This window comes from Ambystoma mexicanum, chromosome 9, assembly GCF_040938575.1.
Source record: "Ambystoma mexicanum isolate Mex_15411 chromosome 9, UKY_AmexF1_1, whole genome shotgun sequence".
Lineage (NCBI taxonomy): Eukaryota > Metazoa > Chordata > Amphibia > Caudata > Ambystomatidae > Ambystoma > Ambystoma mexicanum.
In genome coordinates this window covers 783519805-783546032 of record NC_090931.1, presented here as the reverse complement: position 1 = coordinate 783546032, position 26228 = coordinate 783519805, and the positions used below count along the sequence as shown (strand labels likewise).

Sequence of the window (26228 nt, the reverse complement as noted above, 5' to 3'; positions counted from 1 at the left end):
TAAAGTGCTGGACATGCCCTGCGAAGGTGAGCAGTTATTTGGGGAGAAGATAGACGAAGCCCTCAAGGGCATGAAGGAGGATTCAGATACGGCAAGATCACTGGGGGCATTGCAAAGTGGACGAGCTTTTCGGTCTTTTCGCCCTTTCCACAGAGCTTCAGGGAATTCTCGATTTGCCACATCCAGAGACCGGAATTTCAAAAGATCGGCATACTCCTCCCAGGGATACAGGCGAGCTGTCCAGGCGACACGGAGAGGCCGGGATTTCCAGACTTCTAGAAGGAGAGGACAGTCTTCAGCGACTAAGAGTAAGCAATCAAAATCTCAGCAATGACAATCTTCAAGACGTCCTGGGAGGCAGAGTGTCCCATTGTGTCAACGAATGGGAAAGGATTACATCAGACCGTTGGGTGTTGGACACGGTGAAACTAGGCCACTCTTTGCAATTCAAGATCACGCCGTCGCCCATTCCTTCTGTTTATTCGGCGCAACTCCATCTTCACATCTTAAAGCAGGAGGTTGTGCTTATGTTGCAAAAAGGGGCTATAGAATTGGTTTCCGGTGGCAGAGAGAGGCCTGGGGGTCTACTCATGTTACTTTGTGGTAAAAAAAAAACAACGGCGGCCCATTCTGGACCTTCAAGCTCTCTACAAGACTCTACAACGCCTGAAGTTCAAGATGCTTACGCTTCAGGAGGTCATCCGGTCGATTCCACCAGGGGATTTTCTGGCGTCGTCGGACTTACAGGATGCATATTTCCACATAACCATGCGTCGGCGGCACATAAAATTCCTGAGGTTTGTGGTGGCTCAGTCTCATTACCAATTCAAAGTACTCCCATTCGGTCTAAAATCGTCTCCCAGGACGTTTATGAAATGTTTGGCCCCGGTGGCGGCATGGCTACGACGAGAAGGTAATCACATCTACGCTTACCTGGATGACTGGCTAATAAGGGGCTCATCGCTGGTAGCAGCGCAGGCAAGCCTCGACTTTACCATGCAGCTGCTACAACGGTTGGGCTTCGCAGTCAACTTCGAGAAATCCTTTCCCTCTCCCTCCAGGAGCTTGGTGTTTTTGGGCGCGGAATTCCAAACCCAGTCAGGACTGGTAAAACCTTCTGTAGGGAGAGTTGAGCAACTCGAGCAGAAAGCAGAGGAGTGGAGAGCTGGAACCAGAGTGTCAGTCAGAGGCTACATGTTGTTTCTAGGAGCCATGGCGTCATGTATCCCGTTATTGGAGAACTGACGTCTCTTCATGAGACCAATACAAGAATTTCTGGTGGACCGGTGGTCTCAAAGTTGCAGATTGTGGTCTGACAAAGTGATGATCAACAGCGACTTACTGGAAGATCTTCCGTGGTGGCAATGCCTCGGCTAGAGCCGCAATTTCAATCCATAATTGTGACGGATGCCTCCCAAACAGAATGGGGAGCTCATCTGGAGTCTTTACAAGTTCATGGTCGATGGCCCCCAGGAGAAGCAAACTTTCACATCAATGTACTGGAAGTAAGAGCCTTTCGTTGGGCTCTGAGATTGTTTTTGCCGCGCATGCGGGGATCGGTTGTGAGAGTGTTAACGAACAACACGACCACGATGTTCTACCTCAGGAAACAAGACGGCACTCATTCCAGAGTGCTTTCGAGAGAGGCTCAGGAGCTATGGCATTGGGCCCTCAAACAAGACATCAGCATCGTGGGGTTTCACCTGCCAGGGGTGAAGAATTTACAGGCAGACTCCCTCAGCAGAGAGATGAGCCAACTCCACGAGTGGCAGCTGAACGATCAGCAAGAGTTGAGAATCTTCAGAAAATGGGGTCATCCTTCGCTGGATCTCTTCGCAACCCAGGAGAACAAAAAGTGCAAGCAGTTCATCAGCAGATGGCCGCAGCCCAATTAGCTGGGGGATGCGTTCTCCTTCCCGTGGATGGGCAAGTTTGCATATGCGTTTCCTCTGTTTCCGCTCATTCGACGGACCCTCCAGTGGGTTCAGAAATATCAATGCCGTGTAATTCTGATTGCTCCTCACTGGGCCAGGAAGCCATGGTTTTCGGACCTGCTCCATCTATCAGTGGCAGAACCGATGAGATTTCAAGTGACGCCGGACCTTTTCTTCCAAAACAAGGGAGCAATTTGGCATAACGACCCGGGCTCCCTCAGCCTGACGGCTTGGCTCCTGACTTCTCGGAGTTTGGTTCGCTGAACGTTTCTAGATATTGTCGCCGCATTTTTAGAGGCGGCGAGAGCTCCGTCCACGAGTGTCTCATGTGCATGCAAGTGGAAAAGATTCTGTGTGTGGTGTAAGGATCTGCCAGGGGTGGACCCTCTAAACATTTCATCAGAGCAAGTTCTACCTTACTACACTGGGCTAGACGAGGTTTGTCTTTCTCCTCCATGAAAGTTCACCTGGCAGCCATTTCTAGGTTTACTCGGAAGAGGCACTCCACTCCGTTGTTCAGTGGTCGACTAGTAAAACATTTTCTGAGAGGTTTATTTCGAACTTTTCCTCCGGCCAAGAAGTTCCCTCCTGGTTGGAGTCTCAATCTGGTGCTATCAGGGCTAATGAAGGCTTCATTCGAGCCTATGTCGTCACCCCTGAAATTTTTGCCATGGAAAATGGCCTTCTTGGTGGCCATTACTTCATCAAGAAGAATGTCGGAGCTGCAAGCGCTGGTAATTGATCCCCCATACTTACTTTTCTTCAAGGACAAGGTGGTGTTAGCCACTAACACTCATTTTATTCCGAAAGTACCAACTACATTCCATAAGCACTCTTATTGTGGTATCAGCATTCTTCACTGGGGCTTCCTCTTTGGCAGAGAATGCTCTTCATACGTTGGACATCAAAAGAGCATTGAAGTTTTATCTGAGTCGTACTCAAGATTTCAGGCGTACGAGACAACTGTTTGTGGCTTACGGACCCTCAGTAAAGGGAAGACCAATCTCCAAACAAGGACTATCCCGCTGGGTTTCATCCGCTATTGCCTTCTGTCACTCTAAAGCAGGGAAGCCTCTGTTTCAGTAAGGTAAGCCCATACAAAGTGGGGTACCCGTTTTAATGTACCATGCTTGTAATGCTATTTATTGTGGTTTTCTGTGTTTACGTTCCTATGGTATTGGTTTGCATTGCTGTCAACGATGGCACTATGTCAAGTGTGGCACCGGGCACCCAGGTAGGTTTTGGGTGGCCGTGCTGATGGAAGGTGATAGATAAGTACACACAGCAGGAAGCTCAACAAGAAAGAAGAATAGGTAACAGTAGCTGTGAACAAAAAAGGGGTGTTAGGAAAGATTTTGTAATTGTGGGTAATTTTCCTTCCATGTGGCAACCCCTAAACTTGTTGCTGTTGTTTTCACCATGATCTGAACTTTGCCAGAGAAGTGTAGCCTTCTGCCGCACTCCTCTGGGCTTTCGCTCCATTCTTAGGGGGAAACTGACATGCCCTTAAGACAGTCAGTACCGGGAAACGCTGTTTTCCGTAGTTTCTTTATCATGTTGCGGCTTTTGTGCAACATGACACAAGAGGGCACTGTAAGCTAAGTTACTGCTCTCTTGGGTCTCTAGCCTTCTACAGGCCCTAGATACTCTTTTTGGATTGTAACTGATCGGTGCAAGTGAATCACGGACGGGAATGGTGGCAGCGATCGTTTCTTGTGTTTTGAGCTCCTTTTGGCGTTTTAAGCGCGTTTCTCACGCTTAGCCCAAAATGGTGGCCTGGCTCCCAAAATGGCCAGACCACGAGGCTCCTTTGTCCTGTCCGCTGACCGTCTTGCTCCCTTCACCTTCCCCAGGTTGAGCCGACCCGGGGCCTTCCTTATTTGGGCATGTACTTTCCCGCGAAACACAGATGCTTTTGCGGGCTTCTACAGGCCTTGTGTGTGCCTCCAGGATGTGGGCTGGGATGTCTGGTCCCAATACACATCCTGGGTGCCAGAGAGTCTAGGGTGGTGTGAATGCCTGGGACCACCGTGGTCCATGATAGGTCCACGTATGGTGTGAGTGTTGATGAGCGGATCTCCGATTGGGTCCCCTCCGTTTTGGCGTGAAGGGAACCGTGGACAAGGAATAGAGGAGCCAAGTATCCTGCAACCACGAGGCTGAACCGAGGAATCGCTGGTGACCTGCTGAAGGACTGCTCCTCTGCACTGCTGTCGCCTTGTGAAACCCTTCTTAACTCCGATCGAACCAGAAGGCCTGTACTGGTACTTCGACCCTTGGAATAGCGGGAACAGCTATTCACGGCATCTTCACCATCTCCTGCACGTAAGCCTTCGGAAGTGTCTCTGGGCCATCCAGCAGACTGACCAGCCTACCCAGGAGTCTTGCTCTGTAACCGCTGCCAGGTTGTGTTGTATTTCTAGTCCTTGTCACTCTCACACGATTCGTACACTTGGCGTTCCCAGGTCTGAAGTGAGTAGTGTACATTTGGCTGAGATACACACGGCCGCTCCGTTGCCCTGCTGTGGTAACAAACTGTGCGGGTTCACTTGGTTTGAGACATCTGTAACTCAACTCTGCTGCTGCAGAATCTACACGACGACGAGACGTCGCCTGCTCTCCTGAACCTGCCAGCACTGAAACTGACGCGGAGAAGCCTGGACCTGCTTGCATCGGGGACCGGTGAGTAGCATAGCTAGGAACTGGTCGCCCTCCTGCAGGAGCCCATAGCTTTTCCCCGCTGTGTCAAAACAGCACGGCTTTCTGTACTAGCGCTCTGCTTCTGCCCACAGTGGAGGCTGCGCTTGAGTCGCGGAACTCTGTTCTTCTTCATTTGTGCTCTAAACTGAACTGCCTGATTCCTTCGAAGAGACTTCCCTTTTTGCCCGTTGGCACCAGCGTGTGCAGGTACTTTTGAGCACAAGGCTCCACTCTTCGTAGGGCTTGGACTTTCTTTTAGTTAGGTGCCTCTGAAGGCGGACTGGGTCTAACCATTATTGTGCACTGCCTGTTTTCCTTCCCTTCTAGGTGGACTACACATTTCGTGCATCTAACGCTTTAGACTTGTTTGTATTTGTATATATATTGTATTGGTTTGGTATGTGTTGATTTACTAGAGTTGTATTGTGATTTCTCGCTACGGTCATTGTTTTAAAAGCCTTGGAATAAATGTGTATATATTTTTAATATAACACCTGTTTGGAGTAGTTTGTAAGTGTCCTTGCTTTTTGTGCTCATTGCGGGCTTTCAGTCACCCTCACCCCCCTTGAGACCTAGTCTTGACCGCCGCAATCGCTACTCTGATTGGTCTGGCTTGTCCAGAGGTTACCCTGTTCCAAGTAATTAGGTTGGCGTTCTGAACTTCTGCGCCGCCAGGACAGAGTTCAGAAATCCGTCTTAACAAGGGGCAGGGAATACAAAGGTACAAACAAACTGGATTCCCTCTTGGGGTGTATGCTATGCAGAAATGGGAAGGTTTTCTACGGACCTCTGGAAACTCCAGCCTTCTGCACAGATTGCTATTACAGGAGCCCACTCTGTATGCTCATGGCTGGGGAACATCAGCTGTGGGTGTCTGTACAGAAATGGTATAACTGAAATGGATAACCTAAGGGGAGGACAGTAGACTCAAGGAAGAGAAGGACAGGGATCAAGAACAGGGGTTGCAAACAAGGAAGAGAGCAAGGGAGCAGTAACCAGGAAACAGGGGGGCTGCAAACAAGGAAGCAGGACTGGAGTAACGAATGGCACAACGTGCAGGCAAACTGTTGAGGACTGCAGAGGACTGTAGTAGGCTGCGGACAGAGAGCCCAGAGGAGCAGGGCAGCAAAGGAGCGAGGTAGAGGAGCAGGGCAGCGAGGCAGGGAGCCCAGAGGAGCAGGACAGAGAGCCCAGAGGAGCAGGGCAGCAAGGAGCAAGCCCAGAGGAGCAGGGCAGCGAGGCAGGGAGCCCAGAGGACCAGGGCTGCAGGCAGAGCAGTGTAGCAGACTACAAGGCAGGGACCCCAGAGGAGCTGGGCAGCGAGGCAGGGAGCCCAGAGGACCTGAGCTTCAGGCAGAGGAGTGTAGCAGGCTGCAAGGCAGGGAGCCCAGAGGAGCAGGGCAGCGAGGCAGGAAGCCCAGAGGAGTGTAGCAGGCTGCAAGGCAGGGAGCCCAGATGAGCCGGCAAAGGGCACTGGATCAGAAGTAGGATAATACGGCAACAGGAACAGCATACAATTCGTGGCTCAAGGCAAAAAGGTGCTGGGAGAACTCTTAATGCAAGAGACTGAGCTCCTGCAGGCAGCTGCTTAAATACAGCCCTGCCCTGTACTGAGGCAGGCTAATTGGCAGCACCTGGAGCAGCCCACCTGAAGGTAATCTGCCTCCTCCCTGGTCCTGAGAAGATGGAAGCAGCACTGATCGCTAGGGCATCTGGGGATTGTGGTTCCAATACTGATGAATGGGAATAGCCAGGAATTGATAACTGTAGCAAGGTGCATTATGGTACATGTAGTTAGCTGAATTAAATAAGAAAGTACCAAAGTCGTGCAAATGGAAATTAAGGACCAAAGTGTGAATAGGGGTTGATCAAAGAGTATTATGAAGATAAATGAGTTCCAAGTAGTCCATGATGGTTGCCAATGTGTGCGCCAGTGGCACAAGCATGACATTTACACCCCTCTAAATATAAGGATACTGCTATGTAATCTATTCTAAGCATGGGAATCCATGAAAGATCCAATGCTGGAGAAAGGGAGTAGTTTCTTACCTGTAACTCCATTTCTCCAGCATTGGTATCTTTAATGGATTCACATGCGCCCGCCCACCTCCCCTGAATGCAAATGTGATATTGCCTCTACTTTGGGGGTTAAAATCTGAAGGGAGCCGCAGGGGCGGGGCTATTTATACCGTATGTCCTATTGGGCCATGCGTAAACATCCCTAAAGGACATCAATAGTACACAAAAGTGTCGAGTTTTTCCAATGGAAAACGCTTTAATAAAGATACCGAGGGTTCCCAGCCTGACGACATGGAATATTCTAAGCATGTGAATCCATGAAAGATACCAATGCTGGAGAAATGGAGTTACAGGTAAGAAACTACTCCCTTCTCTGTAGGAAATAAAGTGTTGCCGTTTTCACAAGAACTCAGACTTTTAACTAAATCGAATAGTGTAAAATATGTTGTGGTTTCAGTATTGAATTCAAACTCTGGGAGAGCAGTATCTTGCAGTACAGCATGAGAACTAGAGGGGAGGATTACAGAGGGATTACTGGCTTCCAGGATGCTGTACACACTAGTTATAGATTTGGTCTCAGCCTCCAGTTCAAAGCAGATCCAGATGTACTCAGGGACCATAACCAATCGTAGCTCAATGTCATTACGCACACTAGAAGAGAACTGTAAAACCCAGGCAGTGCAGGTTGCAGAGTCAGGTGGCTCGTGTTGGGAAAATACTTAATAGCTATGGAAGAAGCTGAGGCAGAAGAGATGGGAGAGACTAGAGAGGGCACAGCAGTGGGGAGCAGGAAGAGGTGAAGATATCCAAGAAGGTCAAGGAGTAGCTGGTAAGATCAGGGACCGAGTGTGGACAGATGGAGGTGGTGAGAGTTAAGAGGAAAGATGCTGTGATAAGATCAGAGATCCAGGGTGGAAAGCAGGAGGTGGTTGGAGTTAAGGTGAATGGGAAGATGGTAGCATCACGGGCAAGATTGGACACAAGGTGGTGTGAGTTAACAATGTGAAGGAGGAGGTGGTAACCTCAGAAGGCGAGAGTTGGCAGAATGAGGGGGTGAAGTAAGAAGGTGGAGAAAGTGATAACAGATGGAGGAAACGTCTAGGTAGAGGAGGGGATAACATTGGGGCCCAACTGTGCAATGGGGTTATGGAGGAGGTAAAACCCAAGGCCCAATAGGAAATGGGAATATCTGAGGTGGGAGTGACATCAGGAGAAGAGTACTATGGTAGAGGCAGAAGGAGGAGTACCACGGGTTGGTGGAGTTAGAGGAGGTGGTAGTCAGAGACGTCTTTATGGGAGGGCAACAGGGGCACTTGCCCAGGGCCCCCACCTTAGAGGGGGGCCCCACAAGGCTAGCAGATATGAAGTAGTCCATTGTTCACCAGTCTTAAATAGCACACGTCAGGATATTTTATGGGGTGCTGCTTAGGCTCTAAACCCATTGTCTTTCTGCTTTGATAAGTATATTCTGCCTTATCAATTAATCATCATGTATTGCTTTCTATGTTCACTGTGGTATACATAGTTTGTGTGTTCCTTACGGCACAACTCTGTAGCATTCTTTCCTTCCTGTGGGAATTATGTTGATCATGTGCAATAGGCAACGGTAAAATGCATATTGATAGAGTGCCACAATGGTTCAGAAGTTAGCTCAGTGTGTGAAGCACCCATTGCAGAGATGTGTGTTCATATGCAAAATTAGAATAGCACATTCAAGCAAGGCTGGCTTAGCCTTTCCTATGTCTGAAGTATGGTGAAGGTCTAGAAATTGGTTTGTACAGATGGGGCATTGTAAAACGAAGGCAATCGCCTCCAACGATGGGTTAAACGGTTAGTCCAAGAGGTGATTAAATATCCAAATTCAAGACTATGGAACAAAAGCGTTCATGCTTGTATCCTGGATTTTCCAGCAGAAGATACAGTGATCCTGGTCAAATATTCTAATATATCTTACATTACTATGCTTTCTTCTGTTAGGTTTGCCTTCTTGCATGCTGCTGGTATCGTTTTGCCCATTACTTGATCTTTCTTCGTATGTAGGCTATTTGGGTGGAAGGGTTGGCAGACAGAAGAGAGCGGATCATATGTTGCAGGCCTCAGGCAAGCATATTTTAAGGTCTGCTTGTTTGACACAAAAAGCGGTTTGCTTTTTGGTAAAAGTCAAAGGTTTTTATTCACGTTTATAAATGAAAATGTCGCATGATTTTGGAAGTATTTAAAGCTTTAAAATACAAAAGACCACCCCACATTAAATTTGTTCAATCACATCGATTGGTATGTTGGTTCTTATATACTTCCCTTGATGATGGAGGGGATGAAGCTAGAATCATTCCTATTTTGCATGACACTCTTCTATAATAATGTGTTTAAAAATGGTCATGTTTGGTAATGTGATTTGTGTACTTTCCAAGTCCGTTTTTATAAAATGAGATTGTTTTAGTTCATGATAAGAATTGGAAAAGAAAGTGTTCAAATGCAGAAATTGCGTAGTTGGCACAAATCCCATTTTCACCCCTCAACCAATGTGTGATCCTGGGCATCTCATTTAATCTTGTATTGCTTAACCTCTCAATATTGCCAGTCCCTAAACCTTTCAAAATTGTCAGCCCTTCAGAGTGATTTCCTTCTCATGGTATGATCTTCATAAAAGCCTTATTCATGGTTTCACTGTGTTAATAGTGAGCATATTTATATTGTACACTACAGGCATTTGTTCCTTTGATATCTATGGCAACACTATTTGAAAACCATATCCCACTTCTAATCTTAGTCTGTCTGGATAAAGACACCATCCAGGTAGCTTCTAATCTGCTTCCACTATCCATGCTACGGTATGTGTATTGATATTTTATTTCTATCGCGCTCATAAACCTGTGTTGCAGAGCGCGACAAGGCAAGGGAGGGGAACAGTGGAGAACAAAACAGCGATCTTACTAGGATCAGTGACATTGAAAACGCGCAAGTGCATGGGAGAGGGGGAGAGGGAAAGTGGATGGAAGGGGGAGAAGTGGAAAGTGCGGAGCAAAGGAGAAACAGATATATAATAATAAATAAATAATAAAGGCAACAAACAGTGGTAGTGCAGCCAGCAAGTGGCAAGTGCTGGGTTTAAGGCAGCCGACAGCGTAGGTCTGATAAGTGCAGGAAGAAAAGGGGGAGGGGAGACTGTATCGGTACAGATACAGACCCCAGTGAAAGGGGTGGCCTGGAGGCTTTGCGGAAGGGTGGCAGGGTGAGCAGATACCTAGGCCCGGAGGACATAAGGTGGCCAGGTGCACAGTGCTGAGAGAGAAACAGATCAGCAGGGGAGAGGGGGGGCAAAGGCAGAAGCAAAGAGGAAGCTCTTGAGGTACTTCCGGAACTGGAGATGGTTCTCCTCAAGTTTTAGAGTGGCAGGGAGGGTGTTCCAGAGGGAGGCCCCAGCCGAAGACAGAGATCTACCCCCAGTTTGTTTCTTTGAGAAACGACTTACCCTGAGGGAGTTGGAGGTAGATGAGAGAAGAGCTTGAGAGGGGAGGTATTTGCAGAGGGATAGCTGAAGGTATTTTGGACCCAGACTCCAGAAGGCCTTGTGGACAATGCAGAGGGTTTTGAATGTAATCCTTGCATCCACTGGGAGCCAATGGAAAGATTTCAGAGCTGGAGAGATACGGTCCTAGGGCTTGAAGCCAAGGACAAGTCTTGCAGTCCTGTTCTGGATTAGTTGCAGAGGGGCGGAGAGTAGCGTTTTCCTTCCTTCCAATTGGTGTTCTCTATCCATGCATGGGCACTTTTGCATTCTGTGAGGCAGCTAATGTGAGTTTTCTGTCTATTATGGCTTGCATGTACCTTTTACATACGGTCCTGCATTAATACTACAGGCTGCATATCTTCCTGGATGTTATTGATAAAAAGTATCCTGTATCTACTAGAACAGTAACCGCTTCGTAGACTGTTAATGTTGGTCTTCAAATGCTACTTGTTTATCATTCTGATTAGAGTATGATTGAAGAGGTAAGGGGACTTAAAGGGAGTAAACATGCTTATTATGCTGTGAGACAGCATATCAACCTATAGGTTGTGAGCGCAATAGGTGGGGGGCACGGACTGCATTCTTTATCCCTTCATTTGTTTGGTTTGCTGGAGGGGGGCCCCAAAGATGTCCATGCCCAGGGCCCCAAAAGTGCTTAAAATGGCCCCGGTGGTGGTGGAAGAGGTACAGAGTTCAGGAGCACAAAATCAGAGAGAGGAAGAAGCACCCCAGTGAAGACAACATCCCGAGACGAGGGTTTAAAGAGAAGACACGCAGGGAGTGGAGGAGGGTCTGTGGAAGACCGGAACATAAAGAGGATGTGCCGAACAAGGACGAGAAACGGACATTGAGGTTATCAGATCAGAGAGGTGGGTGGATAGAAGACAAGGAAATGCTCAGGCAATCCAAAGGACCCCTCTTTAGTTCTCCCTGCTGGCTACAACCACTGACCCGTCGTCTTACTGAACCTTGTGCTAGAAACGGTTGTGTGGTAAGGGATTCCAGAAAGGCTGCAGCTAGTTAACTGCAAAAAAGAGACACCCATAAGCCCACGCAGCCAGAGGAGTGGAGGTGAAGTAACCTCCTGTGAACTGTATGGACTGGACAATTTGTTCCAGAGGCCCAAAGGCCTAACTACCCGCATCTGGCAAAAGAAAGACTTTTGGGAGAAGGCCACCCCAATTATTATTTCTTTTGGGAATATCAAAGTTTTCAATTTGTTATACCCTACTTGTACACAGTCCCAGAATAACGTGCTAGAATGACAGCACTTGGTCTTGGTGTCCTCCTTGTACCCTGGTGTCCTGCATGACCAGAACCACATAGATTGAATGCAATTCTGTAACTTATTGATAAAGCGGATTACTTTAAATCTCATAATAGAACATGCATGATAATTTTGTCTTCCAACTATTTGTTTCTTATCTCTTACGAGTGTCTTTGGGAAAAAAACATAAGAGCCTCAATTCTTTTCTTGTAGGCCAATATGTGCAGGCCTTCCGCACAAACCCAAATGAACCTCTCAGCAGCCTTTGTATCGGCCTAACATTTATCCACATGGCATCCCAGAAATATGTTTTAAAAAGACATGCTCTTCTGATTCAGGTAAGCACTTGTGGCTATTGTACATACAACAGTGAAACATGTGGGCATAAGCTGACAAAACATTTAATAGCACTATGGTTCGATAGTTTTGTGTGCCAAACTAATACATTTTGCTTAGTCACATATATTTGAGGAGTTGGAGTGACTGCATGGCTTAAGCATTTGTTTTGAAAACTGAACTAGGTTCATCTCTGTTACTGTGTGATTCATGAAGGTTGCTTATATAACGCGCCATAATAACATAATGGCAATTAAATGGGAAAAGGACAACATGAAAGCGGTAAAGTTTGGCACATGGAGTGAAAATCTAGTTAAAAAAAAAAATCCTAATTTCGAAAGACCGATCGGTGACCCCTCTGAGCGGACTTTCTAAATCAAACTGTCATAACCCCTGCCAGACACAAGTGCACGCATGGGCTGACAGGCACAGGCAGATGTGGGAAGTCACAGGAGCGAGATAATTGAGTTTTCAGTGTTGTTCGTGTGCGTGTGTGTTTGTGTGTGTTGTAAGGAACAAATGGTGGCAATAGTAAGACAGACATAAGTGATCACAGTTGAAGTGTGTTGATTGAATTTTTGCACGGGTATGATAAACGGCTATCTAAATCTAAGATGGGAGCAAGCTACGACCGTGAAATAATGTTTTGTGCACCAGTTGTGTTATTGATGAAGAGAAGTGTAAACCTGGCAAGGAAGTATCCCAGTTATCCTACAGATATAGACGTACAGCCAAGTTGTTCTGTATACCAGTTGTGTTGTTGATTAAGAGAAACGCAAGGAACTGATATTTGTAAATATAAAATAGAGTGACGAGAAATCCATGGGAAGAGAACCACCCTCTGGAACAAGGAACTCTTTTTGTGTTGGAGTTACGCATTTTCCTTTTTGAACATTTATACACTACCGAAGACCAAATACATTACTCATTTCACCTTAGAGTTAATTTGTTTAGAATGTGTGGGCCAGAATAGTACATTGGACATAGGACGTTTTACTTTGGACATTCTGACATCCGACAGACCCTTAGTTTTGTTCAGTGTGTAGGCACAGAGAGACATTTTCCAAACCTTTTTGTCAATAAACATTTATGGCCAAAACCATAATTCTCTGTGTCCTTGTCTCATTCCTGGTTCCTCACAACACCTAAGAAATATCACACGTTGTTTTGATTCATCACTGACACTGTTGGTGTTAAGCACTCACTCATCTTCTGTAGAAATGACCTTAGTTGCCATAGGTGTTTAGTCCAACCCCTTCCCTCATTTAACACTAAATGCTTAATTAACCATATATTCATTGTGTCACTTGTATCATTGCAGGACACCCCTACAGTACAAACCTTTGCATTTCCCTACTTACTTGAGGCTTCTAGCAGGACTAAGATATCATGGGCCGATGAAAATCTCCCTTCTAAAGAATCTACTCGCAGGCTTCTATACTGGTACATCTTGTTCCCCTTCATCCACTCTCGTGCAACGTCCACACCATAGTGCAGAAACCAGAGCATTTTTCGGCAGGAGCCCGAAAAATGAAAAAGCTAAGGATGGCCTAGTGTACATGACCAAAGTCCCACAGTTCCCTTTCTATGCCGGGGATTGAACATTGCTTTCTGCAGCTTTTGTATTACTCACGCTAGACCTCCTAGGGTTCCAAATTCGTTTTTGAACTGTTTTTTGAAGTTTTCCAGGCTTCACCATTACCTTTTCCTCTGTTCATAGGGCATATTTTTCCTTTTAAAAGATGCAATAGCTGTGCGGTACAGTTACCAAAGTAGGCCAGCACGCTGTGTGTCTCCAGTGCCTGAGATCTCAACACAGCTGACGTGCCTGCACTTCATGCTGTTCTCTTTTTTACAGCACTCTCGAGCAGGAACTCCAGTTGTACAGATGTCAAATTCGGACAACAACCCTCTTCAAGGATTTTGTAGATTGCAAGGTGCGAAAATTGAGTGTTATGGTGTCTTCACTGATGACCTTCAGCCAGGAAAGATTTCCTTCCTTGAAACACTGGTTGTCTGCTCTGTTGGTTTCACAGGTTCTCCCTGAGGTGCTCAAATGGCCTCACTCCTGTACCTGTGCCAAATTCATCGCAGGGGCTGCTTCCATCTCCCGAGCTTTTTATAGGCCTTGCGCCTTAATTCATAAGCCTGCGCACCAAGGTCAAAGAACTCAAAGGGTACAAGTCCAGCCATAATGCTGAGATACCAGCAGAAGCTACTACCAATTGTCTTACACAGGCTCTTCAGGGCGCTCACTCTGGTCTCCATTCCAAGGTTCCAAAGCAATCTTGTTGTAGTTCCCAGATCAAGGTTCCCCATGTGAGGACTCTGCTTACAGCCTGAACTAGTTTCTTGGTGGCGCGATACTCTCATATATTCCCCTGACCCGAATCTGACTTTAGTCCTGCAAGAAACACTGGGGTGAGACTCCCTTTGGTAGCAAAACTTTGTTTTAAGGCTGTGCGTGGGACAGTTGCAAACGGTAACAGAACTCGCAGGGCTGCTCTGGGTTATATGATAAACCGCACCAAGGAGGATTTGGCTGCAGCAAGGGTAGTCAATTAGTTACTGAGTGGGAGGGTGACTTGTCAGCCATAGGTTTGGCTTGGGGCCTCATGTTTGAGAGACCTCAGGCAACCTCCACTGTCTCCTCTGCTGAGAGTGCGGCTCGGGAGATTGGAGGCCTCTATCAAAAATAAATACAGGATATGGTGGATATGACCAAGGAGAAGCCCATTTGGACCTGTATTGGGGGGAGAACTGCTGGGTGCGAAAATACTGGCGCAGTCCAGTACTGCGGGGGACTACTCATCCCACATGCACATGGATGAGGACATGGAGAAAGTTGTGGCTTGTCACAAAGCCAAGTGGGATTCACACTGCGACTCAGAGACCAAAGTGGGAGTGTAAGGGGGGTCTATTTGGAAAGACTACAAAAATAAAGTAGTTCAATGCAAACAAATAACAGGTTGGCTCCTTTAAGTGATGAGCAATTTATTGGATGACTTGTCTGTTGTTGAAATAAGTAAATAGTTTGTTTCTGCAATCAACAGTCTCAAAGTCTGTCTCCCCCTGCCTTGGAATCCAGGGAAGACGATAGTCACACAGTCTGCAGCGTTTTGTGTGATCTCAACATTCTTTCCCCAACTACTGTTATTTATTAAATACAATAAATCATCTTGATCAGTCTAAAGACCAATCTGATATAAATGGATGCTTTTTACAATATTCACTATAGCCCTCATCCGTAAAAATGTGTAAAATGCTGCATCCAAATATCACTAGAGATGAGATTAGATTGAGAAGCCATTTGAATGGAATCCCCCTGTTTTAACAGACCCCCAATCTCATGCATTCTCCTAGTGGAGAGGGCTGCTAACATATTCTCTACTTCTCTCTGCAGAGTTGCAGCTCTGTAGCCTTTCAACCAGTTTATGAATGACAACTTCAATGTATTAATTAGCCTCAAATCATAGGGGGCAGGTCCTTTCAAATGCTTCTCAATGCCTGCTCCTTTTCCCTAAATAGCTGATTATAGTCATGTCTATGTTTTAGTCGAGGTTTACCCAATGCCGATGGCTGGGTCCTAAAAGATTGTAGAACCTCTGTATAGACTCCCAATGGGCAATGTTCCCCTCTTGAAACCTTAGCAAACACCTCTCCCAAATCCATGTAAAATGTATCCAATTTCAAATTACTCCCATTTCAGGCGTTTTTTCCCCCGGTTAATGCCAATTCAAACTGATATTTTAGGGGGCTTGTTTGGCTAGATCCCAGTGCCATCTAGTTGACAATATCGCATTATCACTTTGGGGATTAAAAGTTACCAGCATTGATAGCAAACAAGGATATATGCTACAAGAGACGAAGACATAATCATTTATAGCGAAATGAGTGTCTTTTTTTACAAGTAGCCTGTGCCGGAATATCTCCTTTTATCGCCCCATTGGCCATACTGAGATCTCTAGATTCCATTATGGACAGTAACTGTTGCCCTCTAAATTTAGCTTTTTCCTGGCATTCAAAGTCTAAAGGCCAGTCTGATATAACCGGATACTTTTTAAAATATTCAAAATACCTCTCATCCGTACAAATGTGTAAAATGTTGCATCCAAATATCATTAGAGATCGGATTAGATCGAGAAGCCATTTGAATGGAATCCCCCTGTTTTAACAGGCCCCAAATCTGTTCTCCTAGTGGAGAGGGCTGCTGACATATTATCTACATCTCTCTGTAGCCTTTCATCCATTTTTTGAATAGCAACTTCCGTGTATTAATTAGCCTCAAATCATAGGGGGCAGGTCCTTTCAAATGCTTCTCAATGCCTGCTCCTTTTCCCTAAATAGCTGATTATAGTCATGTCTATGTTTAGTTGAGTTTTACCCAATGCCGGTGGCTGGGTCCTAAAAGATTGTAGAACCTCTGTATAGATGCCCAATGGGCAAGGTTCCCCTCTTGAAACCTTATCAAAAACCTCTCTCAAATCCATTTAAAATGTATCCAAATTCAAATTACTCAATTTCAGACAATTTAATCGCTGGTTAATTGCCAATTCAAACGGATATTGTAGGGCGGCTTGTTTGACTTGATCTCAGTGCCATCTAGTTGACAATATTGGATAATCACTTTGGGGATTAAAAGCTACCAGCATTGATGCCAAACAAGGAAAAATGCTACGCGAGACAAAGACATAACCATTTAGAGCCAAATGCGTGTCTTTTTTTCAAAGTAGCTTGTGCCAAAATATCTCCTTTCATCACCCAATTGACCATACTGAGATCTCTAGATTCGATTATGGTCAGTAACTGTTGCCCTCTAAATTAAGCTTTTTTCCTCCCATTCGATATTGCTAGCAAACAATCAGCCATATCACAGCAAGCAACATTAAAATCATCCCCCATAATAATTGATTAAATCTCATCATACTGGAGGCAAATATCCAGTACGTTGGTTAAATCATTAAAAAAAAATCAGTTAATATAGCTAATGGGTTCCAATACACATTTATCAAAGCAGTAAGACCAATACATTTCAGATTACATTCTGTCCACTTCAATTTGGAAACCTGATTAAATGAATTTGGGTTGAACCGTTCATATAAACCAAAAACACTTGAGTTTCTTACTACCGACAAAAGACCTGATGCCGGACGTCCCTTTGGACTCTTATACACTGGAGATATCAATGTCGAAAAAGCCAGCTACTGTTGAATTTGATCTAAGCCAAGTCTCTTGAAATAATGCCACATCTGCGGATTTAAGAACTTTGCTTTCCAATTGGAACATATGCATGAAACCCCAGTTCTCCATGAGTCAATAATGACTCTATCTACTATCTGGAGACTTGTTTGTTATTTTTGAGGATAATTGCCCGCTAACAAACTTGGGAGCCAAGACCAATCAAATTAGTATTACCGCAGAAAAGAAATCCCCCCCTCAGCCGCCATCACTGATGGATGAGAAGAGAATCTTTGGAAAAAATGTAAGTTTCATTACCTTGGATCCTGTCAAGGGTTTCTCTCAGCATAATGCAGCACATGAGCCTGCAGGTGCCAACAGGTCCTGCACAGACCATATGCTTAACTTCCCCCAGAACTTGCTGCATGTGGTACTGGTGTTGCACCCATAACTGGCTCTGGTACAACCAATGCAGAGACCTATTTACCCTTGTATGGCGCCACTCCCGTTCTTCCCAGTATGTTGTTCAGGAAAAAAATTCTTGATGCTGCTTTCCCAACATAGAGATCAATGGAACACCCTACTTTTGCAATTATGTTGAAACTTTCTGGACTTTCACAGGTAAGTAAAGCCTTTTTGTGCAATCTATCTTGCTAGGTTCATCTGTTTTGGGGGCACTGATCAGTCCCCGTGGCTATTGGTGCAGGAGAACTCTGTTCTCTGTTTATTTTTCCTGCACACATCACCTTCTGTGGAGTGATGTGGAGACATTTTCGAGCTAATTTTCATGAGTCCTATCATTCGGCGGCATGGACCCGTTACATGTACACTTCAATGTAAGTGCGTCCCCACCTCAGAATATTGGTCATTTGCACCACAAACTGCAAAAGTGCAGGGCAAAAGGCATCATACAATTGTGTATGCCACCTTTTGCCATGTACTTTTGCACTCCGCCATGCTAATGAATTTAGCTCCACCTACCATGTACGCGCATGGCATGCAGTATTTACAATGGATCCCAATGGAGTCTGCCTGCTTTTTGCTGGTGCAAACAAGCTGGCAGTCTCCATAGGATCCCCAGCATTTGCACACACTCCTCTAGAGAAGCAAGATTTGGTTATGTTCTGCTGTTTCCCCACAAAAAGACCTCACTCAAACCTAATCCCATAGTTTTCTGTTTGTTCAATGAAAACACTTGTAGTATAGGTCCTGACTTTGCAGTAGCTTTTGATTGCTTGGCCCTTGACAGTTTCTAGATTTAAAATACATAAATCACTGAGCACATCCACACTCGGCCCCAATGGCTGATACAATTACCACATGCATCCAGCCTCATTGTGTAAATTAGCCATATTGTGCATCGAGCCCGAAATGTATCGCACTTAGGTGGATTGTTGGTGGTAGGAAATGTATTGCACTTAGTTGGATTGTTGGGTGTCGGGAATGTATCGCACTTAGGTGGGTTGTTGGGGATGGGAAATTTATTGCACTTAGGTGGATTGTTGTGGGTAGGAAATGTATCACAAACATGTGGATTGTTGCGAGTGGGAAATGTATCACACTTTGGTGGATTGTTGGCAGTGGGAATTGTATGGCTCCCAACTAACTACTGAAAACTCACCATTCTACATTCTCACCCTCAAACTCAAAACTAAACACAAACATACCTCTACCGCATACACTTCACAACACCCAACATGAAACCAAACTGCGTACAACCATACCACAGCACCACATGACGGCTACCAAACGAAAACGGACCAACGCTCTGTGACCGGTTTCTCCCAACTGAAGCGGCCAACAGCACATCAAAGCTCTCTTGCTCTTATCCCTTTCAATGCCACTAACAAACTCAACCCCCTTCCATTGCAGATCCACCACAGCGCCAAGAGACCACACAAGTGGCAACAGTGCGCGGTACAAGACCTAAGTCTTAACATCTAAGGAGGTTAATGTTACTAATAACATTAACATCCAACCTTGCTAGAATCCCATCCCGATCTCTTTATTCTCACAAACTCCAAAACGTCTACTGTCCGGCAAGTCCACCTATCTCTTTGTTGTTCATGGTTTTACTGGCTCTGATTTCCATTGGCATGTTTCAAACCCTGTGATCCTCTAGAGAACACTAGTATGGACCTACCGGGTGATAGGTCAGTAGCAGCAGAAGGCCTTTTTACATGGTTAAGGGAAAGTTGGGTAGAGACCCGAAATTGAAATGGACATGGCTGGTAGAAGATTGTCTTGGTTATGCATCACAGCAGTGGGATCAACAGACAACTTGAAGCCAACATCTCAAGGTCCAAGTGTCTTTATTATACAACAGACATGCAAAGGGAATACGTTTAATGGAAGTATGGTTGTGGGCAATCAAATAAACAAGCAAATTAGCCTTTCCTTACAAACTGCAGTCCCTCAGTTCTCCCCCCTTCACCCAGTCTCTGCCAGCAAGTGGTCAAAAAGCAGTTATCCGAATGTCCTATGTTTGGATGGTTGGTAGAGGTTGTCTGGATATCGTTCTTCTCTTGATATGGATCCAGTATCATCCCAGGTTGTCTTAACGTGGGCCAGTCTTTTGGAGCTTAACAAAGAGAGGTTTTTTTGCCTCAGGGTTATCCGACGTAAGCACTTTGGTGCCAGTCACAGGCCCTGTCACAGTCTCTCCTTGGGTCTCAAACACTCTGTTAGCTTAATGCCACTTGTCTTGCACACCTCTTCCACCTTATATGTTTACCCTTCCTTCTATATATTCTTCCCTGCACACACGTCCACTTCCTCATTGGCTCCTCTGCTCTTTTTTCTCACAGCCTCCCCTCTTGGCTTTTCTCCTCTCAACTTATCATAAACTCCCCTTGTTGTAACCACTGGTTCACCTCCTTTAAACTTCTTTCCACTACCTTCCTGTTTCCACTCTCCTGTTTTTAGCTGTTGACTGTGCTGCATAACTCCTTTTACCTGCCACCATTCCTTTCTCTTCTGTTATTTCCTCCACATCCCGATAACTCTTCTGTCATCTCCCACTCTTCTGCTCTTATTCTCCACCTCCTTCTTCTCCTTGGTTGTTTTTTCCTCCTCTTGATAGCTATTCTGTCTCTCTTACCGCCTCTCTGCTCCTCTCATTCTGTGCCACCTCTTTCTGCTTGTTTGTCACCTCCTCTCGTATTCTAGCCCTTTTGCTGCACCACCATACACTCTTCTGCTCTCTAGACATCTAATTTCTACTCCTCTGCCAAACATATGGGACTTTGTAATTAGGTAATTGCACTCTGATTGGGTTTTGCTTCATGCAAGCCTTGTGATTGGACTAAAAGAGTGCAAAATACCCAGTTTTATTTGATTCCTGTGCCTATGGCAACGGTGGTGCATGATACAAGATTGCATTGTGGGGGCAGGGCACTACCCTGGATTCATCTGTTCAGCATTCATGGATCGGACCACTCCATTGAGGCTTGCACTGCCTAGTTCAAGAATTCGGTAAGCATTGGCTTCTTCGTGTTAAGCTGCTTTCAGCACATTTCAATGGGGCATGCTTTCAGGCAGCTGCACGGGGAGCATAGTGCATGAACATTGTCCCTGCTCCAACTAGGACATTAAATCATCATTGTACTGCACACAGAGAACCATCACAACAGCCCCACAAACAGATACAGTTAAGCATTCTCTGTGTTGATCCAATGCTTTCCTCTATTTGCCAAAGTCAGTCCTCTTTTGCTGTAACATGTAACTAACAAGTCCTGTTGGCATTTTAGGATGTGTTATGTAACATAATGCGCTCATCTCCCAACACAGGCTCCAGTGACCTTCTGACTGAAACTATAAACATTCACATGAACAGGAAGTTTTGTAGCTGAAGGGGTAGGTAAGAGACTGGAGCGTGCCTTCTCGTTCTGGTGGGCTATCGTCTTCCCTTACCTCTCCCTAGCCAAGGGAACTCTGCAGGGGCCCTGAAGTTAACTGAGGGATTTGGTTCTTCCTAACATGATTTCTAGACAAATGGACCTTAGTCAACACCCCTGTCCTGTCTCGTAGGTTGTGGGTAGCTTAAAACCTCTGGATCCTGAAAGGACTGAGAGGCTCTGAGGTTAACAGACCCAAGGGCATTTAGGGGTCCTATGGTCAGGCTTTACACTGAAACATGTAACGGTCGAAGGATGAACAAACAACTCGAGGTTCTGAATATTAAGTTTAAAAGGGTTTATTGCACAAACAAATGAGCTAAGAGATTATGGTAAACTGGAAAATAGGTTCCGGGGCACACTAGGAAAACAATGGTGAGCAAATTGAGCTTTCTTTAAAACCACAGTTCCTCTGCCTTCCCTTTGTTCCCTTTGACTCCGCCAGCCGATGGGTCAAACAAAGTCAGACTCTTTGTGCTTCAACACTTCTTTCTGCGCTTTCCTACATGGTCAACCTTTTGTTGCGCATGCCAGGATGTCACCCTCAGAATAAATATGCACCACGTTGGACTCGTGGTCCCCTTGGATCATGGCCCATGTTGTTGATGATGTACCAGACCACTCTGGGCTGTGAATGTTCAAACTGAGACTGCAATTGCTATCGGCAGACTCTGCCACGGTCTCTGTTAACATTGGGGTGATAGGCTTCCTATCGGGCTAATGCCCCTGGCTTTGGGTACCTGCTCCTTCTCTTGACCTTTCCCTTGCTTCCTGCTCTCCTCAGCTGTCTAACTCTCCTCTCCTTCCTCCCTCCTCAACTTAATTCAACATTTTGGCCATCTTATCCTCCTCTCTTAGTTTCCACTCCTCTACCTTGACACACGCTCTTTCTCCGTCTTTTGACTCTTTGCTCCGTTCCAAATGACTTTTGCCCTCCTTCCTGGCTCCATCTCATCTAATTACATCTACTTCACTTACTGGTAACTTCTTTATGCCCTTGATTCACTTCTCTCCTTCTCCTGTTCTCTTCCATTTGTCCCCAACTCTGTTCTTGTAACTTTCTCTGCCTCTCCTAATTGACCTCCTCCCAGCTTCTCCCAACTTTCTCTCCTCCTGCTCCTTCTCCTCTTTCCCTTCAGTCACCTCATGTTTGTACCAAGCTCCTCTATATTTTTACACCACCTGCTTGCCGCCCTTCTGGTTCTCTCATGGAATCTCTAGCTTCTAACTCCTAGGCCCCTGCTGTAGATGGTAAACATATTTTACTTGAGTGGACGGTCTTTGTGGTTCCTAATGGAAGTAATGCTCTCAGCTGCTTAATTTGGACTGAGATAGTGATTTGGTTTTCCTTGTTGCATTTCAACTGATTATTGTTTATGCCTGTGTTTCTGTGCGAACTCGGACCAAGACCTCATTAGGGCCATCCTCTATTTTGGAACTTGCAATAGATTAGTTGTGGGACGGAGTGTAGTTGTGGGACGGGGTGGTGGTGAGAGTGTACCTCCAGACTTAGGATAGGGTAAGGTGTGTATTGTGGGTTCAAACACTTTGTTATCTCTACTGGACTTGTGATATTAACTATTGGATGGAGCAGTTTCCTTTAGTACAGCCAATTGTCTGTTCAGAAATAACGTTACTTTCTCTCTACTAGGATCAGCCTCCCTTCCATGGTTATCTGCTGCCATGCCCACACTGAGCCTATGGTTCCCTTGCTTTTGTATTGGTGTCTGCAGTTTTGGATCCACCCCACTGCTCCTTAAAGGGACCTGAATTCACCCAGAGACTACAAGACTTGAATTGTTTTGTCTTGGGCTGGCTGGCACTCTTGAATCTTGTGATAGAATAGGGAACCACTGGATTCTCTGTTTACCCTCTCGGGGCCTGCATCACAGATCAAGTGGCACCCCCATGGTATGCCTAGTCCTTTCACCAACCTACAACATCGGACTTGGTCATAGTTACAGAATGTTCCATTTCAAAATGCCAGAAACCTGCCTTTAGTTCCTCATTGTAGCTTTGTGAAACTGCTGTGTGGGTTTCACAGGAGCTACATATTACAAATATGAATGTCATATGCATTGAATCAAGCTGCATTCTTTTCAGTGGGTTATTCTGTTTGTGTGTTTAGACAAATGAACTGCTGCACTCGTTCAATTCTGCCAACTCTCTGGCTCTAAGGCAGGCATAAATCCAAATATTCAGATTTGGGCCTATGCATGGATGTCATTTGACCATGTGAAGATAGGATTTCTACATGATGGAGTTAATTATTCTGATCCTCATTCATGATAGCCAGTACATTCTTGTGGACAAACGTGAGCACTAAATGTTCTTCCAATTATGTTGCTTGCAAGGGAATATTTTTCTTCTTTGACACAAGAAATATTTGTATCTTCATCTGTATTGCAGTTGATGACGGAAGTCTCGTAGTCTCTGGGTGAAGCAGTCAATTATAGTGGTTTTATTGACTTATGTATGATTGTGCACTGGCTGGCAGACATTAAAGAACCAAAACTTTACAGGGATGATGCCATTGATTTGGGCTTAAAAGGAAGAATTCTCAAAGCATTTAGCTTCAACATTGAAGTTGCCAATGAGGGTCACATTTACAGAGTCATTTTTAGTAGTCACTGCTTCTCCACAAGTGGTGAGGGGCTTGGAAGATGTAGGAAACCAAGGCTGATCAGAAGTTTAGGACTTTGCATTAGAGTGGTATGATTACTCCCCTTTTCTCCCTCTTTATCTCTGTCCATGTGTCTTGAGTGGCACTTTTGAAGCTGCCAATTAAGGCCACCTGGGGGCTTCAGCGGTTACTTAACTGTTGATTCAGAATATGAAGGGGCCCTGTGGACAGTCTCATCCCCTCAGGACACATCATTCCCTCATTCAGGAACTTGAGTAACCAATGTGCCCTGGATCAGCATGTCCTTTATGATAATCGTTCACAGATGTAACAGGACTGCAGCTATTGGGCTGACCAAATTCAGTGCATACAGTGCTTTTTGAATCTGTCAAATTGATGTTATTCTCGTCACATTTCCTGCATACTTTAGACAAGGTGCTTTTGTGGACTTGGTAGAAGAAGCTGTTCTGACTGCAGTTTACTAGAAACTAGTGAGAAGTAGGTTTTACCAACTGAACTGAAAAGACACTAATTGCATAGTTGGGACTATGCATCTATGCAAGGAATCTATAGGGAAGAGACACCACGGTGGGAGTCAGAAACCCGCCACCTGCCCTTTTATATGTGCAATTGCCCAAAGTATGTCTTTGTTGGATTTATGTTGTTCCTTTGTAGTGGTTGGGACAGAATTTGGGATAGAATAGGATTCTGGGCTGAGTACTTACTTTATGTAAGACATCCTGACAAGTACTCTTTTCTTTGTAGAGTAGGGCATAGACTCCTACGCTTGGGGGCAGCTTAGGCCTTGTTTTCGTTGAAGAAACCATTCAGATAACCTGCTGTCGTGTCTGTCTCCTGATTCTGATATACCACAGATTGTACTATATAATGCATACATATACAGAAAGTGCATTTTACAAAAGCAGCACCAGTTAGCAAACCTCATGCAAAGTCCATGGCATTTATGTAACTATTGACATTTTTTCCTGCAGGGTTTTTCTTTTCTGAACCGGTATCTGGATCTTCGTGGGCCGTGCCAGGAGTCGTATTACAACCTAGGCCGTGGACTTCACCAGATGGGTTTAACACACTTTGCAATTCACTACTACCAGAAAGCACTTCAACTACCACCACTAAAATTAGAGGTACAGCATCTCCTACACCTCATCAACTAAGTGCAAAACCTTTATAAGCGTGTGCCATTTGAACATCAGTGTTCATAACACAGCCTGTTTAAGCTTTCTAAACATATGCTGTAGAACGTTTTGTTCAAGATTTTCTGGAAATCTAAATTATTGTGAAAATGTGGATGACACTGAGCATATGCATACAACTTGACATGGGGAGTAGCTTAAGATATTGAGTGGCAACACACAAATGCGTTTGGAAATGACCTCTCAGATTTCACATTCTCCAACATGGGGTCTGGCATGGATTCACATGCTCATGAATATTCCCTGTCGTAAGGAAAAAGTTTCTTTTTCACGTACAAACTGTATTACTACCATAAACCAATCACTGTCCTCTGTGTCATGCTGACCCCATCCAGTGACGGTCCTCTCCCTAAGCACCTCCTCTGGCAGCCATCTTCAGATTTTTACTGCACGCTTCAGTGTTGTGAGTCGCGGAGTTTGCTCTGTAAGTTACCTCTAAGTTTTTCTGTGTTTTTTCGTGGAAAAAGATTCTATTTTTGTTCCAAAAGAGCCTTTGTGCTCTTCCCTCTATCTGCCGACAGCGGGGATTCGTTGTCAGTGAATTTCAGTGCCCGTCAAAGTTTCCAGAAGGACATCAGGCCTACTTCGCGCCTTCTGACCATGATGGAGGAGATGACGAAAGGAAGGTCCCTCTGGAAGTCCTGCACCAAGTGCGGGCTCCGAAACGTGTTTGTGGAGGACAAGTATCTGCAATGCCTCTACTGCCTGCACCCGGGCCACAAGGAAGACGATTGCGAGATTCTCCAAGAAGCCGACAAAGGACAGACACAGTAGACTGGCAGCGTGGCTGAACATTAAGGCCTCTGCCGCATGCTCCGAGCAGGGTCATGCCTCACTCAGGGCTGGCCGGCTCATCCGAGGAGCGGTCTTCTAAGTCCTGTGAGGGCTCCTCATCAGTGGGGCCCCAAGATAAGTCCAAGAACCGCAAGTGGGAAGCGGATCCCACGGCAGACAGGGCGTGATCGGCATCACCCTCTGCCTCGATTCAAGCTCCTCCTCGAAGAGAAAATCGTCCAACCCGGCTAAACTGCAGGAGAAGCCAGAGAAGCCACGGACGGAGGAGAAGAGGGCCGAACTCCCCAGGCGGTACAGGATAAATAGTCGTCAACGATAGAGCTAGTTACAGCGGCTCTCTCGAAAGCTAAGGGAGCTGACCCTGAGAAGGTAGCCCCCACAACGCTGAAGGTATCCCTCCCTCCGAGGCGCAAGGCCGCCGTAGTGACTTTGACAAAGTCTGCCGGCACGCTGGAGAAGGGGACACCGTCAAAGAATCCGGTTCCAGCCCCTCAGGGTGGAAAAAGGCGGGGGCAAGGAGGCCCCGGATCAGTCCTAGGCTGTAGCCCAGGCCATGGAAATTTTGTCCATAGACAACAAGGACCCTGGAGTCCTTACGCATGGTCCCCAAGGACCTGGTAGAGGAGAACGATGAAGGCGATGACGGTGCAAGGCGTAGTGTTCCAATCACGGCAGCTCTGCCAAGGGATCTGTCTCTGGACATCCTATCGACCCTCCACACCCTGGTGTCTTAGATCCAGAAGAGGATGCCACAG

General features: G+C 45.7%; 1 protein-coding gene across 3 annotated transcripts in view; it reads left to right on the top strand.

Moving 5' to 3' along the window:
- The window catches only part of GTF3C3 (general transcription factor IIIC subunit 3), a 598047-nt gene that overhangs the window by 549956 nt on the left and 21863 nt on the right, over positions 1-26228 (top strand). Inside the window, exons 16-17 of one of the 3 annotated variants that reach the window (XM_069615720.1) lie at positions 11645-11769; positions 24457-24609. In XM_069615720.1, the coding sequence (XP_069471821.1) occupies positions 11645-11769; positions 24457-24609 (278 nt within the window). The remainder of the gene's footprint in view (positions 1-11644; positions 11770-24456; positions 24610-26228) is intronic. The other 2 variants (XM_069615721.1, XM_069615722.1) reach the window with 2 other exon arrangements.